General features: G+C 40.9%; 1 protein-coding gene across 1 annotated transcript in view; it reads right to left on the reverse strand.

Annotated features, from left to right (window-relative positions):
- The window catches only part of PTPRC (protein tyrosine phosphatase receptor type C), a 34,205-nt gene extending 23,675 nt beyond the window's left edge, over positions 1 to 10,530 (reverse strand). The window contains exons 1-7 of the mRNA XM_054164961.1: positions 10,380 to 10,530; positions 10,019 to 10,045; positions 7,852 to 7,965; positions 7,099 to 7,131; positions 6,151 to 6,369; positions 3,194 to 3,319; positions 61 to 216 (exon numbers count right to left, since the gene is read on the reverse strand). Coding sequence (XP_054020936.1) covers positions 61 to 216; positions 3,194 to 3,319; positions 6,151 to 6,369; positions 7,099 to 7,131; positions 7,852 to 7,965; positions 10,019 to 10,045; positions 10,380 to 10,530 — 826 coding nt within the window. The remainder of the gene's footprint in view (positions 1 to 60; positions 217 to 3,193; positions 3,320 to 6,150; positions 6,370 to 7,098; positions 7,132 to 7,851; positions 7,966 to 10,018; positions 10,046 to 10,379) is intronic.
- Positions 10,531 to 18,762: the final 8,232 nt, after the last annotated feature.

Raw genomic sequence — 18,762 nt, forward strand, 5'->3', positions numbered from 1 at the left:
TGCACATTCCCTGTGTTAGTATCAGCCTTGTTGGTAACAGTTAGCAGAAAAGAGCCTTACCTGCTGACTCTGTTCTAAAGTTGCACGTTGCATTTTTCCCCATAAATGTTTTATCATAATATTTGCTCTTTGTGCATGAAGTCACAGTTACAGAACCATTCCTGTAAGGTTCTAATTCATGGCAAGTGAAATTAGTTGTGTTGACATACTCTGTAGCTTTAAGAGAAAATGAACAATTAAATTAATTAATGACATTTCTGTTATGAGAGTAGAAACTCCTACACTTCATCAGAACTACCTGAAACCACTGTTGCACATATTTCTATTTCGTGTACTTGGTTGGTTTGTCTTGCTTACTAATGCTGAGTGAAGGCTCGGGAGGAAGAAGAATGCATTCCCCAATCAAGAAAGTAAAGCTGAGGTTTAGTTCTGTTTCAGGGTTTTTTTGCTTTCTCAGTATGTCATTTAAACAGGTGTAATTTAAAGCTAACCTAAAGGGCATTGATAAAGAGGGACTGATACTTTTTCCAGCTTGGGAAGGGGTTAGAAGACAGATTTCAAAGTCACTCTGCACACTAGGCAGGTCTGTTCTGCTGTGATGCAACAGACCTGATGTGCTTTTGGTGTAGCTGCAAGCAGGGCAGAAAGAAGCTGCATGAAAAGCAACATGAGCAAAATTATTACCACACCACAGCTGAGGCTTTGATGCCTCAGGAAACAGGGGAATCACAGAATCATTGAGGCTGGAATAGACCTCTGAGATCAAGTCCAGCCTACAAGCTACCACCACCACATCAACCAGACCATGTCACTAAGTGCCACATCCAATCTTTTCTTAAACACCTCCAGGGATGGTGACTTTATCACCTCTGTGGGCAGTGTCTAATTCCCCTTTCCATGAGGAAATGCTTCCTAACATCCAACCTAAACCTCCCGTGGTGCCCTCTTCTCCTGTCACAAGCTGCATGAGAGAAAAGCCCAACCCCAACCTTACTACAGCTTCCCTTCAGGTAACTGTAGAGTGAATAACAGTCTTTCCATGCTCCCTTCTGGCTGCTTCAGATGTGACCTCACATATACTCAGCATATTGAGCATATCTGTCTCCCGTGCTGGCCTAGCCAGATCAACCACAGAAATGAGTGCGTGGGGCTGCTGCCCTTTCGGGTAGTGGTCAAATTAGGGGCATGGAGAATGGAAGAGATTACTTGTGTCTGGGAAGAACAGGGACATGACAACCTTTAGTTCCTGTGGCACTACAGATTTACAAAACATGCAGTAAATGAACAGAAAGAAATCATTAATACAAGACTAGTTTAAACCTAAATATAGTTCCTGGAATCATGTGTCAACATCTTCATTCCAAGCTCACACCTGGAAAACACAGCCCCAGTATAACAGACTTATTGTAGTAGCTTGACCTTTAACTAGAGTTTAAGAGCTCAGATAGTAGCAAACTGAGAATTCCTCTCTTGCCCCCCTCCCCCCTTTTCCCTGATAAGGAAAAAGGAGAAAAAGTTGGGGGGGAGTGGGGGGAAGTGTGTAGGGGAAAAGAGAAGGAGGTAAATCAACCAAAAATAATCTGGAGTCGGTTTGGAAATAGGAGAAGTAAGTTTTTTAACAAAATATATATATAGCAGTAACAGGGAGGGTTTACAAGGGTAAGGAATAAGGATAAATAGGAAAATATATAAAACCAAGCCTGGATGGCCTTGTGTTTCCCTGGATGTACGTGGATTTCTGTCCTTTAGCGAAAGGTGGATGCAGTAGGGAGAGGCCAGGCCTGACCACATGGAGGAATCAGGAGATGGGCTGCAGCTGTTGGTCCTCTCAAGCGGAGAGGCAGAAGAAAAAGAACAAATGGCAGCAATGTCCTCCTTTTTATAGGCTTGCTGGACAGTAAGGGGGAGTGGAATAGACCATCTTTGACCCAGGGGACCCCTCCTACTGGGAGGGGGAAACCAAGTCCCTCTCTGTTCAACTGGATCAGGTTTCTTTTGTCCCCTGGGGGAAGCAGGGCTCTCGCAGCCCTCCCCTCAGGATGGGTGTAACCCAGCACACTTATCCATCTAAATGGATAAACCAGCATATCTGAAAGGAGTGACCATTTAGGAGAAGACATACCACCTTGCTTTACCTTTCTAAACATGCAGATGCTAACTGCTGCACTCAAGACCCTTGACTTTTATACACATAGTTGTTACTCAGAAGGTAGGTCCAGCCCTATGAGGAGCAGCTCAGGGAGCTGGGGTTGCTTAGCCTGGAGAAAAGGAGGCTCAGGGGAGACCTTATTGCTCTCTACAGCTACCTGAAGGGTGGTAGTAGCCAGGTGGGGTTGGTCTCTTCTCCTGGGCAACCAGCAACAGAACAAGAGAATACAGTCTCAAGATGTGCAGGGGGAAGTTTAGGCTTGATCTTAGAAAGAAGTTCTTCCCAGAAAGAGAGATTGCCCTTTGGAATGGGCTGCCCAGGGAGGTGGGGCAGTCATCGTCCCTGGAGCTTTTTAAGAAAAGCCTGGATGAGGCACTTAGTGCCATGGTCTAGTTGATTAGACAGAGCTGGGTGATTGGTTGGACTTAATGGTCTCTTCCAACCTGGTTGATTCGGTGGTTCTATGATTCTGTGATTGTCTTCTCAGGCAATATCTCAACCAGCTATAGCAGCATTTCTGAGACAGAGAGCATCATGCTACAAACTAATCAGGCAACTGGTGATCTTGTCATAACTTAATACAAGAAACATAAGAACTGAAGGGTGACAGAGTTGTGTCTTTGTCATGAATACGGTTTTAAATTATTATATATGAAAATGTATTAATTACTCTTATTTATTAATATACAAATATTAATAATCTTTTATCAATATAAATATGCAGATCCTAGGGCATGGTTGTAGATAGATCCCATAAACTGGCACAGTATAACAATTTTGAATCAAATTAGAAAAATACAAACCAAGAAGGATAAGAACTGGAGAGTGACAGAATTGTGTCCTGAAATGGCAAACTGAACAACCTGGTGGTTCAACTGGAACAACCAAAAGGGAAGAAACTTTTAATGTCTGTACCAAGATAAAATAATAATTATGCACAGTTTGAAGAGATTCCAATATGCTCCGACAATGTATCATGCTTGGTACTCTGTAAATATTAAATTGTGGAATGAATTCTTTAATACTGGAGGAGAATATACTTACTTGTGCCGTTGCATATCACTGTATAGTCATATACAGGACCCTTTGAAATGTCACTAGGTTTCTGCCATGTAACTGTTACATTTCTTTCACCAGGAATTACTGTAAGGTTTTCTGGTGCTTCTGGAGCTGTTGTAAAAGAAAAATAATGGGGAGGGAAGAAAATCTTTGAATGAAAGTGCAAATATTCCTCTTTTTACCTACTTTGATTAAATTAAATTATATTGGATAGTAAACCAAGATACCAGCAAGATACAACATTTTTCATAGTCTATTTCATTTAAAGAAATTATACCTAAGTTTTAACTGCCTGTATGTACAAGCATCATACTGCAGCAATTTTATACATTTAGTTAATTCAGAACAAGGTGAAAACAGCAAGAAAGTACTAAAATAGTTCAGTTTTATTTTTTACAATTTTAGCAAACTTTAAATTGTTGGCTTGAGTTTTTATTTGCAGGTCGCTTGATTGAAGTTGATTTCCTTTTTAATTTAGAAAAAAGAAAAGCTATTTCCAAGGACTATGCTTTGAAAAAACCCACATAATTTTATCTGGAGATATGCTTTGCAATCATATTATCACATCTTTCTTTAAATCAATAATTTTACACTTGGTTTTCACTAGGCCTTCACTTCTATTTTTTATTTTTTTAATCTTCATCCAAACCTCTATACACTTGGGCCATGTTCTCGCCCTCCAAAAATATAATCACAGTCTCTGAGAGAAGGAGAGAAAGACATCAGACTGGAAGACTGAAACTGAGGCTGGAGAGGGAAAGGAAGATTGTGACTGCAGTTGAAGAACCACAAGATCAAGAGACTGAGCAGGAAGATCTGGAGGAGAACTTAAGAGGGGCTGAGCATGCTGGTCAAAAATTTCTCTCCAGCCCCAGGAATCACCAATAGTAGGTTTAGAGAAATATGTAGAATATAAAGCAAAAAATAATCATTTAACTTACCACCATGATCTGTTGCTATGGGAAAGTTGTAGTTAAAGTTCTTTCCAAAAAAATGTATGACCCCAGTGCAGTTGTACTCATGGTTGGGTAATAAAGCGCTCTGTTGTTGACAAGTTTGATTTGAGTCTGTAAAGACTGGTAAATCTTTAGATACAAAAAGAGTTTTATTATTTTTCACAACTCCAAAAGTACATGGTATTTTTAACTGGGATTTTCTCTACTGAATTTATTCACTATAATTTGCAACAAACTGTCATAATACTCCAAACAGAAGTGTACAACTTAATCCAATGGCTAGGTTTTAGGTTCTTTTACACTGACTCAGTCTGCGTAGAGCCCATATGATTTGTAAACCATTTACCCACAGAAATCAAAACATTTTCATGGGAGTCTGGCAGAGCCCTGGAGTGATTTCTTAGCTATTCAGCTCCCTGAAGCATGAAATCTCCAGCCCCAGACATTCATCACATTTTTTCTAGGACATATGAGGACATCCAGTGTTGGTATCATCACACCAGCTGCCATTGAGCAAGCATCCCCTTAGGCTGGCCAGCTCAAAGAGCCAGCTGCCTGGGTAGTCTGCAAGGAACCAGCTCGCAGCACAGCCACAGACTGAGTATTTCCAAAGTCTCAGGTCACCTCTAGATCATCAAGCAGGATCCCCAAAGTCTCCAGAGGTCTATAGTTTGTGAAGTTAGTAACTCAGTAAATGAGTTTGCTGGGTTTGAACTTTCCCTGGATCTGCAGTGCATACACTTCACAGGATCACAGGATGTTAGCAGTTGGAAGGGACCTCCAAAGATTGTCAAGTCCAACCCCCCTGCCAGAGCAGGACCATAGAATCTGACACAGGTTGCACAGGAATGCATCCAGATGGGTCTTGAAAGTCTCCAGCCAAGGAGACTCCACAACCTCTCTGGGGAGCCTGTTCCAGTGCTCTGTGACCCTCACAGTGAAGAAGTTCCTCCTCGTGTTGAGGTGGAACCTCCTGTGCTGTAGTTTTTATCCATTGCCCCTTGTCCTATCACAGGGTGCAAGCGAGCAGAGCCTGTCCTCTCTCTCTTGACACCCAGCCCTCAGATATTTATAAACATTTATTAAATCCCCTCTCAGTCTTCTCTTCTCCAGACTGAAAAGCTCTCAGCCTCTCCTCACAGGGCACATGCTCCAGTCCCTTAATCATCCTCATAGCCTTCCGTTAGTTATCCCCAACTTGGTGATCCCAGAAATTCTGAAGAACCATTCCCTCAAAGTGGCACAATAAATTTAAATCTGCCTGTCTCCCATCAGAAGACAGTATCAACATTGCTTTTAAAAATAAACAAATAAGTAATTCCACTTCAAAAATATCTTCCAAGTGTCTTACCCTTGCAGGTAACAGTCATATTCACACAGTCAAATGAGCTGGTCCAACATACTTGTGCGCAGCTGCTGGTTATATCCACAACTTTGAAAGGATTCTCACTTTTGTCTGAAAATGATTCATATATTAGGTCACTGTGACCTTGGCTATATTGATTCTTTAAATACTGATTTTTCTCTTACATGTGTTGACTTGTTCTCCGATATGAAGGCACAATTGGCACAGAATAATACACAGATAACAAAAGCCTACATGAGTGGAAGATGCTGTTGGCACTCAAATAATAAATGAAACTTTTAATATAACTGTCCCTTTAGTGAATAAAACAGCCAGCACAAATAGTGTCTGGCCAGTCTTGCCATTGTTTATAGTGCTCTATATTGCCAACACACACACACGCACAAAAGTTCCCTTTCCCCTTTACAAGGAGAAAATTATTTTTTCTTGCATCCTACATTAAGAAAATACCAAGAGATTTTTCATATGAAACTTCAAAATGCAATCTTACGAACCAAGCACAAAGTAAGAAAACCATCTGTCTGATACTCTGAAAAGAGACAAGAATAGACTAAGAAATCCAGGAAAACTGAATTACTGCATGGAAAAAAAATATATAAAGATGAAGCTTTTGTACCTACCAGGTGGAATATCAAGATGTTGTTCTGGGCAATCTTCAGCTTTGACTGTGTATCTCTTGCATCTCTGGAGTTTTATTTTGTAGTTGCTAGAATTCACAGGTATGATCTTATTAACCTCCAAAATCTTATATTCCCTGGTCTTGCTGGGATTTTCCAGTTCAACTGTAACTGTGCTCTTTTTGCCTTGTACATTTCCTATAATACGATGCTGAAGATAAACTAAAAGAGAAAGATAAAATAGCAAGTAGCGATTATATGACAATTTTTAAGAGACATCAAATGTTTTATGACACCCCCAGCCCCATGTGTGTTTTAAGAGTCAGCAAACATAGCAAAATTAGCTGTGATTATTGTTTATTTTTACTTTTTATTTGTCTTTAAAATATTGCTTAGTCAAACCAGAAAATTTTCGGGGGGGGGGGGGGGGGGGGGGGGAGAGAGAATCTTCTCAATAATTCTCTAGTTAGGAAAACTGAGGAATTAGAAAGATGAACTTTCCTAAACCAGAGCTGCTTTAATTTAAAATGTCATTTCAATGTGAAATACTTTGCTTTGGCACATTGAATCATTTGTTTGAATAGAAAATTCAAATTTTCTTATTCATAACATTTAATAACCACATAGTAAAACATGATTAAAGTTTACATAAGCTATGTCCAGACTTCAGGTTTGCTTATGAATTGCAATTTGCAGCACGCAATTAGTAGCATTGATGAGAGGACATTAGAGAAGGCTTAGTGGCATGAAGGCAGGTCTCTTCTGCACCCCTGATATCAATAACCTAGTGCAGAGCAATTCCACTGAGCAGTAAAAGGAGATGAGAAAACCAGAAATGTTAATAACTTTGAACTTACTATTCCAAAATTGTGAGACAGTTTCTAAAATAACTAGAAATGCTGGGTTGGTCAAATGTCAAGACCGAGTTAAAATAAGGGGTTTGGTTCTTACCACAGGGTTCTTTAGTTGTCCGTATGGAATGATCTAAAAAAAAACAAAACAAGAACAAAACCAAAATGAAGGTGTAGCTCAGCAGATTTGATGGTGGGTTTTTTTTACAGAGCACAACAGTGACCCTAGTGAGAGGGTAAACTGAGATGGTCCAGTGGAGAGTTACCAAGATGATAAATGCTCAGTCTGTCAAAAAGCAGATGGGAACCCACAGGTACTTGAATGGCCCCAGAATGATGGTAGGAGTTCAAATTCTGGATGTGCTTTACTGAAGCACACACAAATATTTTACTGACCTGACAAATTCCTTCTGGCCCAATTTCAATAAAAATAATGCAAGTGCTTGCAATAATAGATACCAAGAAAGTATTAATGCTGAGTGAAACAAAATGGAAGACACTGTAGAACAGGAAAACACACAGATCTTCAATGTATTCTTTTTTGTTTGGTTGGTTTGTTTTTTGCTGCTTGGGCAAAAAATATGAATATAAAGAGGAGTACTGACATAGTAATTGACAGACCTATCTTCATACTATGCCACTGTGCGGAAATAATATTCATTTTTCACTTGCTTGGCAAGCAGCAAATCTGGTATCTTTAATATTACTCATAAACTATTAATAAGATTCCTAAAAAAAAGCCCCTGAAGTTTAGTGCAGTTGTATGCCTAATTTCTATGCTTAAGTTTGATAAAAGAAATTCAAATCTAATTCCCTCATCCTATCCCATTTTCTGTGCTTGCATAATCACAACTGTGAGAACTGTGTGCAAGTTTGTCACCTATTTGGGGAGTAGGGGTGATCCCAGTGCTTGCTGGCATGCTGGCTGGTGAGAAGGTGCTGTGCAAGGATGATGAATAATCTGTAAGGAGATAAACAATATATCAGGATTAAAAAGTGAAATTATTTCCTGTGGCTACACTATCAAAAACATATTCCAGTCCTTTTGGTTTCGTCTGGTTTCATTTGGGGGGGGGGGGGGGGGGGGGGGGGGGGGGGGGGGTGTCATTTTTGGTTTTGGTTGGTTGGTGGGATTTTTTTTTTCTTCTTTTTTTGGTTTTGTTTGTTTTGGTTTTGTAATTTTTGTAATATAGAGAAGAACAGGAAAGAAATAGAATATCTCCGGTATACATAATATATCCAGAAATATAATGTATCCAGTAAAATAAAGTTTTAAAAGAGAGTATTTAAATAGAAAGTTGTTGGGGTTTTTGTAATCTACTACATACAAATGAATTTTGTAATGTGCAAGGAGCATCCAGGATGGGGTCACCTTAAAAATGGCATTACTAATTGTGAACTGGGAAAAACTAAAGCATTTTGCTGTATTCTTACGGTAGAACACAATTACAACCAGCACCTGTGCTTTTTTCAGGAGCAAGCACTCCAGTATCACCCACTTGCCTTGCTCACTATATTACTTACCATGTCTCAGTATTTGCCTCCCTGCTTATAAAACACTGGCAGGTTTCTACCTTCTCTTTTAGATCCACTCCTATTGCTCTTGCATTCACACAAGTCTTGTTGACAGCAGCTGGCATTTTCATAGAATCGTAGAGTCATAGAATTGTTAGGGCTGGAAGGGACCTCAAGGATCATTTAGTTCCAACACCTCTGCCACGGACAGGGACACCTCACACTAGATCAGGTTGCTCAGAGCCACATCCAGCCTGGCCTTAAAAACTTCCAGGGATGGGGCTTCTACCACCTCCCTGGGCAAGCCATTCATTGCCTCACCATCCTCATGGGGAAGAACGTCTTCCTAACATCCAATCTGAATCTACCCATTTCTACCTTTTTTTTTCCATTCCCCCTGGTCCTATCATTACCTGACACCCTAAAAAGTCCCTCACCAGTTTTCTTATGGGCCCCCTTCAGATACTGGAAGGCCACATAAGGTCTCCTTGAGGCTTCTCTTCTCCAGATTGAATAGCCCCAGCTCCCTCAGTCTGTTCTCACAGGGGAGGTGCTCCAGCCCTCTGATCATCCTTATGGCCCTTCTCTGGATATTACAGTGATGGCTACAAGATGTGGACACCAGAGCCTGGGAAAAATCCTGGTATGGCCTCTATACCAGATTGCAGTTACCTTTTCTGTTTGGTGATCCATAAGCTGTAAAATCTACCCTGAGGCTGAATGCCTTAGTTTTCCCCTGAAGTTCAGAGAGCTTCTAAAGCAAGATGAAGCATTCTAAACCTGATGAAGCATTCCTGAAGGCAATGGGGGGGGGTGGGGGTGGGGGGGGTGTGAGGGCAGCAGTGCTACTGTGTGGTAAGCTGCTGATTCCCATGGCAGGGTTGGAGCCTGTGTGCATAGAAAGGTATGGGCTGTCTGCAGGAAAGACACCTGTGGTGAGAGCACACAGCAGTTTCAGTAATGCTTAGGAAGCTGCTTGGTCAAGGAGGGACACAAAGCTACTCACAACACAGGACTGCTGTGCTAGAGCACTCTTGTACTGAGGGCACTGTAAATTTGTTAACAAGTAAAGGCATGTCCTACACTCAAGGTGTTTTGGGGTCCAAGAGGCATCAGCTAAACATCTAGTAAGTATAATTCTTTTCAGCACTGACTTCACCTCCTTAATGTTAAAGAATCATAGAACTGTTAGGGTTGGAAGGGACCTCAAGGATCATCTAGTTCCAGCCCCGCTGCCACGGGCAGGGACACTTCACATTAGATCCAGTCACTCAGAGCCACATCCAGCCTGACCTTAAAAAACTCCAGGGATCAATGCTAAATGCTGCATTTTAAAATATATTCGTACCCATGACTCAAACCCAGTCTTGTCTGATATTCTTGCCTCTTAAGACAGCTTTTTTTTTTTCATGGGGCTGATAGCTGTGTACAGGAAAATGAAAGAAGAAATTATCAGAAGAAAAGATGTCAATGCAGTTCTGTCATGTAAGTGAAAAGTTTCTTACCAGGTGTAGTCGTGGCTGGCTCAACCCCTTTAAAAGAGGAAAAGACAGAGAAAGTGCAAATTAAGCTTTCAAGGAATTAAATACAATCATATGGCAAAAATACAAAAAGCAACATTCTTTCCTCCCAAGTATCAGCTGAGCTTTCCCCAGGCATTCACACATTTTTAAGTAGTTGCACATAGCAACAACTAGACCCCCAAAATATCAAGTATATATTATGTGGACTGGCACTGTCCACATGACAAATCACTTTTCCTTGAGCCAGAAGTCTGTGCCATGCAGCCTGAGGGATGGCAACAGCAAGAAGGCAGCTGTGGTGGCTGCCAGCTCAGCAATGCCATGGTCCCAAGTTCACCATTACCTTTAGTGGTGCCTGGAGGTGAGAGTGATGTGGAGCGTGCAGGTGGGGTTGGCGTAAGGGATGGAGAGCTGTTGTTTGCCATAGTTTCATCTCCTGCTGCACAGTGGGGAAAAGTTACCAGGTGAGCAATGCATGAAGGTGAGAAGCTCATTGCAAACAGAAAGGCTGCCAGCTGCTCTCTGAATAATACTTCCCCTCCAGCACTGGCAAAATGTACACATTTTCCACTGCTTTCTAGCTCCTGCACAAGCTGTGCAATGCAGCTGCTTGGATTTATTGCAAGAGCATGGCTTGTATTCAGGTCTGCAAGACCACCAATTCCAAATTCCCATCAAGTCATCTGGGGTGCCTCCATGGCAAAGAGATTCAATCATTCTTTAGCAAGGTGTGTGGGATGCACTGATTTCAGATGTTCAAAAACACTATGCCAAGGGGTGACTTAATGTACACTTGCAAAAAGCCCAGATTCATTTGTTTCACATTGTTGACCGCAGAAAGGATCCTCGTCCCACAGCCATCAGATACTGTTGTGGTGCTCAAGGAGCTCTGCATAAATGGCAAGAAACTCACAGATCACAGAATCAACCAGGTTGGGAAAAACGTCAGAGATTATCAAGTCCAACCTATTACTTCATATCTAACACCTCATGGCTAACTAAACCATGGCTTCAAATGCCATATCCAATCCCTTTTTGAACACTTCCAGGGATGGTGACTCCACCACCTCCCTGGGCAGCACATTCCAATGGCCAATCACTCTCCCAGTGAAGAAGTTTCTCCTCACCTTGAGCCTAAACTTCCCCTGGCATAGTTTGAGACTGTGTCCTCTTGTTCTGGTACTGGTTGCCTGGGAGAAGAGACCAACCACCACCTGGCTACAACCTCCCTTCAGGTAGTTGTAGACAGCAAAGACTTCCAGTTCCTCTTGTTTGTTACCCATATTGTGTGCATTGGTGTACATGCACTTCAGCTGGGCTGCTGATTTCTCATCTTTCTCTAGTTTATGTCCCTCTCTCTGCTCTCCAGAGAGACTGGTTTCATCACCCACGTCCTTCAAACCTAGTTTAAAGCCCTCCCAATGAGCTCTGCCAACTCTAGTGCTAGAGCCCTCTTGCCCTTTCTGGATAGATTCACCCCACCTAGGTCCAGCAGGTCAGGTGTGGTAAAAGTTGCCCCTTGATCAAAGAACCCAAAATTCCACTGCTGGCACCATCCCTCGAGCCATGATGGCATGGGTTCTCCTGTTGCTTTCAGTGTACATCCCTGCCATGGAGGGAACTGAGCAGAACACCACTTGAGCTCCTGCCCCATCAAACAATTGTCCAAGGGCCAAACTTTTGGGCCATCCCAAAACCTAGCCTGTTCCCTCAAGGTGTTTCTTGCTAACATAACCTGCTCTCCTTTCAGCAAGGAACAAACCCACTTGCTCACATGTTTCTTGCTGTAACTGTCAAAAAACTTTCAAGCTCAGGTTTGCCTCTCCCTCTCTTTTTTTGTTTGTTTTTTCCCTCCCCCCTCCTGGTTGTTACCCACTATGTTTCTTTCCTGGATGTTTTATTTAGCATGTTTTTTTTCATGTGGGTTGGTTTGTTTATAATTTTTCTGTTACATCAGCATCCCTATATGTTACTTCACAACTGAAGCTCTACTCTTTTGAAAGTAAGCTCCTTTAACCTTTAAAGTAAAAATCTGGATTCATGTGAAAAACTGCACTGCTTATGAATAGCACAAGTTATGTTGTCCTCTCCATTTGCTTTCATCAAAACCATGTCTCTCATCTCTGACTGAGAAGCTCAGCATACGCAGATCTCACCAGCCTCTGCCTCATAAAGTTAAGAATAATACTACTGGCTTAAATATAGCTTGAGGCTTTGTGCTCACAGACAGTGACAGATGCTAAAGATTACACACAGTCATAGAACTCGAGGTTGGAAGGGACCTCAAGACCACCTGGTCCAACTGCCCTGCTCAAACCAGTGCCAACAACAGCAGATTATTTCTTAAGTAATTTGGAAGATAGTAGTGCTAGATGGCTCTTTTGCCCTTCCCCCCCCCCCAAAAAAAAAGTACTGGCATTTTAATAGAATTTCACTGCATTTTTTTTGTCCTTTCTAAGCATTTTAAAGGTCTCCTGCTCTGCTATGATTTATTACAGCAATGGAATAGGATGTAATTGAAAAGATTTCTGTAGGTGGCACCAGAACACCAAAAAATCCTCTCAAAGAGCAAAGCAGACACTTTTCCCAATATAACCTTATTGAGACATACTAAGCCAGCTGAGGGGGAAATAAAGAAGGATCCCAGCACACCAGACTGTGTTAGTCCAGTATTAATAGTCCTATTTTCACAATTATTTTTTTTCCTCCAAAAATATTGCAAAGCTAAGCATGTCTGAGCTAACCCTGGGCTAACAAAATGAACCCCAAAGTCAAAACTGCCTACTCATGTTTGTATTCTAAAACAAAACTCTGGAACCTTCAAGGACTTTATAAAGTTGTCCAACCCACCCCCACCCCCACAGAAAGCCAAAACCAAAAAAAAAACCCCAACAAACCATGCTGTGCAGTATGAAAGCCTGACAACTACCATACCAAATAAGTTAGTCTGGGTTTAAGTATTCCAAATTTTGTCTCAAATTTCAAACTGCATCCAGCCATAAGATGTTTTATGCACAATATGCACAGGATAGGTTCAGAAACCCCCAAGTGGATAACAAAAAGTTTCTGCTTCTGGCAGAACTTCTTTAAGCTTCTCTTCCCCTTCTCTTGATTTGGCCATTGGTTGTTTCCTACTGACTTACTCAAAAGATCTGCAACCTATCAGTAATGGCTGTAGCCTTAGTTGAGTGTCCTGAAAAAGACAGAGCCACTACAGCCCATGGGCCGATAGGAGCTTGGCTAACCACTTTCATTCTCTTTTTTCTCTGGCTGTCTCTGGCTTCACTCTGGCAGAGTGAAGATGCTGCTTGAAAGAAAGGCTTCAGACGGAAGGACAGGCTGTCAACAAAATTCACCTAAAATGGATAAGTTGACCAGCCTTGCTCCTGAAAGCTCAAAGATATACAGATCCTGGGAATGAGACATAGGACTAGGGTATCTTGATGAAACCTTTCCATATTCAACAACAAAAGTAAGTGGGGAAACTTAGACACCAGGCCACAACAAAGAAAAAACAAAACAAAGCCAAACAAAACAAGACAAAGCCAAATAAAACAAAACAACCAAAGCCAACCACTTCAAACCCCAAGGAGAGCAGGCTGTACAGGTCCCATGGGGAACTACAGGAGCTACTGTGTGTACTACATCAGGGACTCTGTACTCACTGCAGTGAACTGTGGTTGCATTCACTTACTGCTCACTGCTGCTCTGTCATGAAAGACAGAATAAAGTGAAAATGCTTTCTACTTGGCAGGACCAAGCAACTTAACAGAAGACAACTCAAACCTAGAATATATTAAAACACACCAAGAAAGTCCAGGGTCTGAGCTTCCTGTGCAGAAGGAAGTGCCAGTACACATTTCCTGTGCACATGCATTAACAAAGGAAACTCCAGCTGGAAAGATGGAGCTACTGTTGAATCTGCATTAAGAGCCTAAAAACATTATTATGTTTATATGGGCAAAAATAGATTAACTGATGTCAGGGAACATGCCTCTTAACTCCATTCTGCTGCTTAATTTGCACAGTGGGTAAAATGGATCCGGTTTTGTGTTTCCTGCTGGGCTGGGCAGGGGCTTGCACTTGCCAGTACCTCTGACCATAGGAGTGCTGCAGTATCACATTCCTTGATGCACACAGCATGGAGAAATGTGGAAAGGAGGATACCTTCCTGCCAATAGGGTATTTGGTTTATCTACTATGATACCTACCATACCAGATGGCTCTTCAGATCCAGCTGCACTCTACATGTCTTTGCCAGACCTGGGGAAGGGGCAGAGGAAGTATCCCTTCCTCTCAGCCTCATGTCTGCAAAACAATTTGCAGCCAAGTTTCTTCTGCCAGGAAAACTGCGAAGTGACTTTTTAAAGCTGCTGCCCTCTTCCTTGGGTATCTCCATGCTTCAACATATTGGACAGACCTCAGCATCTCCCACTGAGCAACACTACAAAAGCATCTAGTACAGGTCCCTTTTTTTACAGCTGAACAGCACTGCTTCAGCAGGGTCAGGGATATTCACATCTGCACAGAAAGCAACAGGATGTGGTCTACTTGTTCAGATGGAGTAAAGCTCTTTGAGGGGGTCTTATAGCAAACAGCATGGAGATTAGTCAGCTCTACTGCAAGCCAAAAAAAGAACAGTTCCTGGTGGGAGGTGAAGGGTGAGTAAGGCAAGGAGCCTTACAAAATGCTGCCAGCCACCCTTCTTTGATTTATTTTTAAACTTGGAGTGGGATAGGATGTAATTCACACCTACTTTAAGCCTTCCCTGTGCTGCCAGAACCAGCTAAAGGGATCTTAAAGTAAATGAGCATCATGACCAGAGATGTTACTGCTTCTTTTTGCTGCAAACATGAAATAAAGGGAACTATTGGTACTTTATAAATAAATCTGGGCAGAACTGTGATTAGGCTAGCAAACACTTAAACATCTGGGTAATCCTATGCCACAGAGGACCCCTCAAATTTTATAGGTAGGATCATGTGTGTTGAAGTGTTTTTATAATCACCGACTTCAGAATTACATTTTATTCTTTATCACTAACTCTGGGGAATGAGAAAAATGAAAACCCTTCCCAGTTTCTGGACAAACTGCTCCTTTTTGAAAATTGAGTAGAAAAATCCCATATAAAGTTCACATTAAAATTACATGAAATTTTGCATGCTCCAAGCCAAAGAGCAAATGACACATTTGAGTTTAACATGCAGAAACTTCTGCAGCCACAAAACCACTTCAAAGTAATCCATAAAATAATAGGTAAAAAGATTCATAGCCCTACAGTCATAGGAATGATATACATTTACTGTGGCTGAGAATTAAAACTAAATAAATATTAGAATTTCCTTTCCCACAGTAGTATTTAAAATATTTACTTTCACCAGAAATTAGGGATAAAAACCTGAAATTGCAAATTTCGGTTTAACAGCTATTCTAAAATGTCTTGGTTGAGAAATGCTAATTCTTTCCTTCTGTTGTCAAGATGTAACTTTCATTCTGACTCTTCAAAATGATAATTAAAATAGTTTCCATTTGAATGTCTCAAAATGTTTCCTTTTATACAAGCCCATTAATAATTGCCCCCCATAGTGGCTCCTTAAAACACTGCAATCATTGTCTAAGAGTCTGATCCTGTCATTCTTTCCTACCATCTTTGATCTTTCATTATGATGTATCTTTGGAGCCAAAGCCTTTTTTCATTACTGGTGCTCTAGACCTGACCTGAACTGCAGCGTGGAAGCTGCAGTCTTCCTGCAAACCTCACTTCAGGAATAAGTGCAGGCCTAAACTACAGATGAATGTGTATGAGGGGGCATACATTTTTAATGACAATTGACCTATTACTTTAATGCTTGTTCTTGGTTCCCAACACTGATGACCCACTCCTTGCTGTCCAGCTTCCAGAACAGGAGTTGTCTCTCTCCTCAGAATCAACTATGAGCATTAAGCAACATTTACAGCCCTGGAGAAGGAAAAAATTCCACATTAACCAGCAAGAGATGGAATTAAGAAGCATTTATAGCCAATAGATACAAGGAAAACCAAAATGTTGCAGGCCCACGCAAGAGGAGAAAAGACAAACTTCATACAAACTGCAGTTTATCAACATTCAGCAGCCAAAACAAACCCAGCATAACCTCTGCTAACTTACAGAGTCTGTCTTAAGGAAAAGATAAGAAAAGCACAAGAAATCGACTACCCTGAATTGAAATTAAATATTTCTGACCATTTAAACAAAATGGCCAAAAAATTTTCTGTATTTCCAAAATAAATGCAAGAGTTCGTGTGTTTTGGGTTTTATTTGTTGTTTTTTTTTTTCAGAGAAAACTGAAAACACAGAGAAAACCAGAAATTTTCCTCAAGAAATATTAATTTCATGGAAACAACAACATTTGTCACCAATGATATCTAGAATTTCTCACAAGCATCAATCCAAAACAGGATAAAACCTAAAACTAATACTGTTTGACAAGAAAACTTAAAATAAATATCTAGGAATATTGTGTACTTAGCAGTCAGAAGGAAGGCATTTGTGTTGATTGCCCTGCACTTTAAATGACATTCTCAGTCTTCATAGCAGGACTTTACAACTACAGTAACCCACTTGTACAACTCCAGCTAACAACGCCTTTGCTGCTCTGTGGTTTCTCTCATGCTGTTTACTTCTGTTTTTCTTCTACAGAACCCTACTCAAAAGGAAGAGGGTGCAGCATACTGTGGTTTAGAGCTTAAGTGCTTCCAAATGGTGAAACCGAGTTACCATAGCACCCACATGTTCAAGCAATCAGACCCTATCTTAGCGCTAAACCACAACTTCTCTAGCCCAGTCATGAAATTTCCCTGTTAAAGTTCTTTTCACCAAATTTGCATCTGTAATTATTTTTAGTTGTACAGACTGATTAATATGAGACAGGGGTGGGTGGCAATCTTTGGGATATAGTCCAGGCTGTTATGTATGTAGGGAGTACTTGTGAATACCAAACCCTTATGCAACAGTTACTTCAATTGTGAAACTCTGGCTCCTGTCCACAGCTTTCAGAAACTCAGAATCACAGAATGGCAGTAACATTCAGGTTGGAAAAGACCCTCAGGATCACCAAGTCCAACCCAGAACCTTACTCTACAAAGTTCACCCCTAAACCATATCCCCAAGCACCACATCCAAACCACCTTTAAATACATCCGGGGTGGTGACTCAAACACTTCCCCGGCTAGCACTTGACCACTCTTGCTGGGAAATATATTTCCCAACGTCCAGTCTAAACCTACCCAGTCCATTCCTTCTTGTTCTATCACTAATTACCTGTGGGAAGAGACCAGCACCAGCCTCTCTACAACATCCTTTTAGGTAGTTGTAGAGAGCAATGAGGTCTCCCCTCAGTCTCCTCTTTTCCAAACTAACCGTCCCCAGCTCCTTCAGTTGCTCTTCATCAGATTTATTCTCCTATATGTTAGGAAGAGAAGATTGGCTGCAATATTGGATTGGCATCTTTGTGCTACATACAAAAGAAAAACTGTTGATGTTTGCTTTGCCTTTTGTATATTTTTCATATATTGTATATTTTTCATCTGTTCATGCATAAAGTCAAGAGCCATGCTAAACCTGCCTGTTGTCAAAAGGCCTGTCCATAACTTAGATAGAATTTTTCTAGTCCTGCTGTACCTTCCTTGATCTTCCTTTCCCACATGTACCATAAGCAGAAAGAAGCACTTGCTCCATATTGCTCTGCTTAATGATCCTGACAGGCTGATTCTGGATTTGCTGAATGCATATTGTTTATGACAAGCATAAGGAGCAAAGAGCATGCAGATACTGCATTGTCCACTCACTTCCCACTCCCATGTTTTTGCAATTGCTGATTCTATTAGTCCTGAGGAGTTATTGAGCACAGCTGAAGGCAGCTCAGTTCTTATGAATGTTGACCAGAAAAGAAGGCTGCAGCCAAGAACTGATTGACTGACTATTGGTGAGAGAATGAGGTAGGGGTAAACTTCTTCATCTCAGACTATCACATCAGACCATGGTTTATTTGAATATTTGACTTGCTTCTCTATGTTACTCTGAGTTCCTTCAAGTTGAAAGCATTATCTGGTATTGGAGATCACTTCCTGACTGCACATTACTTTCCACATAATTTTACCAGCAATATAAAATGGGTCCTTTGCCCTGAAAAACAGAAACAACTTGGTAACATTTCTCTACCTTTTATGTTTAAAACATAAACAGTTTAATACTGTATGAATAGTGGCATTTTAGCTGCTGCTAATATAAAGCCTGTTGAAATCAGACATTTTCTGTGTTTGGTAGAGATCTGTTCTCATGAAATCCTTGGATCAAAGGCTCTGTACTTACAGGGAGCATCACACTGGGGGGGGAGACTCAAATCAATGATTTTCAGAAAGATGCAGGCAGTGATTTTTTAAAAGAAATTAACATTTCTTTTTTAAAAAAAATCTTTTTCTATGAGCTTCTCCTTTTTTAAAACAATATTCTTCTCTGACCTCTTGCTGTGTTAAAGACCCAAAGGAAAATAGCTAACTGTCCTGGGGAAGACGAGGAAGGAGTGCAAATGACAGGGATAAATAGTTGATACTCATGTGCTCTGAATATTTATGTATCTAACTGACAGCACCCTGAATTTGCAAATACTTAGCTTTCCTACACAAAAGGAAAAAAAAATAAAAACAAAATTTTAAAAAATGGAAAGAAAATGCATGGGCTCTGAAAA

The sequence above is a fragment of the Dryobates pubescens genome, chromosome 11 (genome assembly GCF_014839835.1).
Source record: "Dryobates pubescens isolate bDryPub1 chromosome 11, bDryPub1.pri, whole genome shotgun sequence".
NCBI lineage: Eukaryota > Metazoa > Chordata > Aves > Piciformes > Picidae > Dryobates > Dryobates pubescens.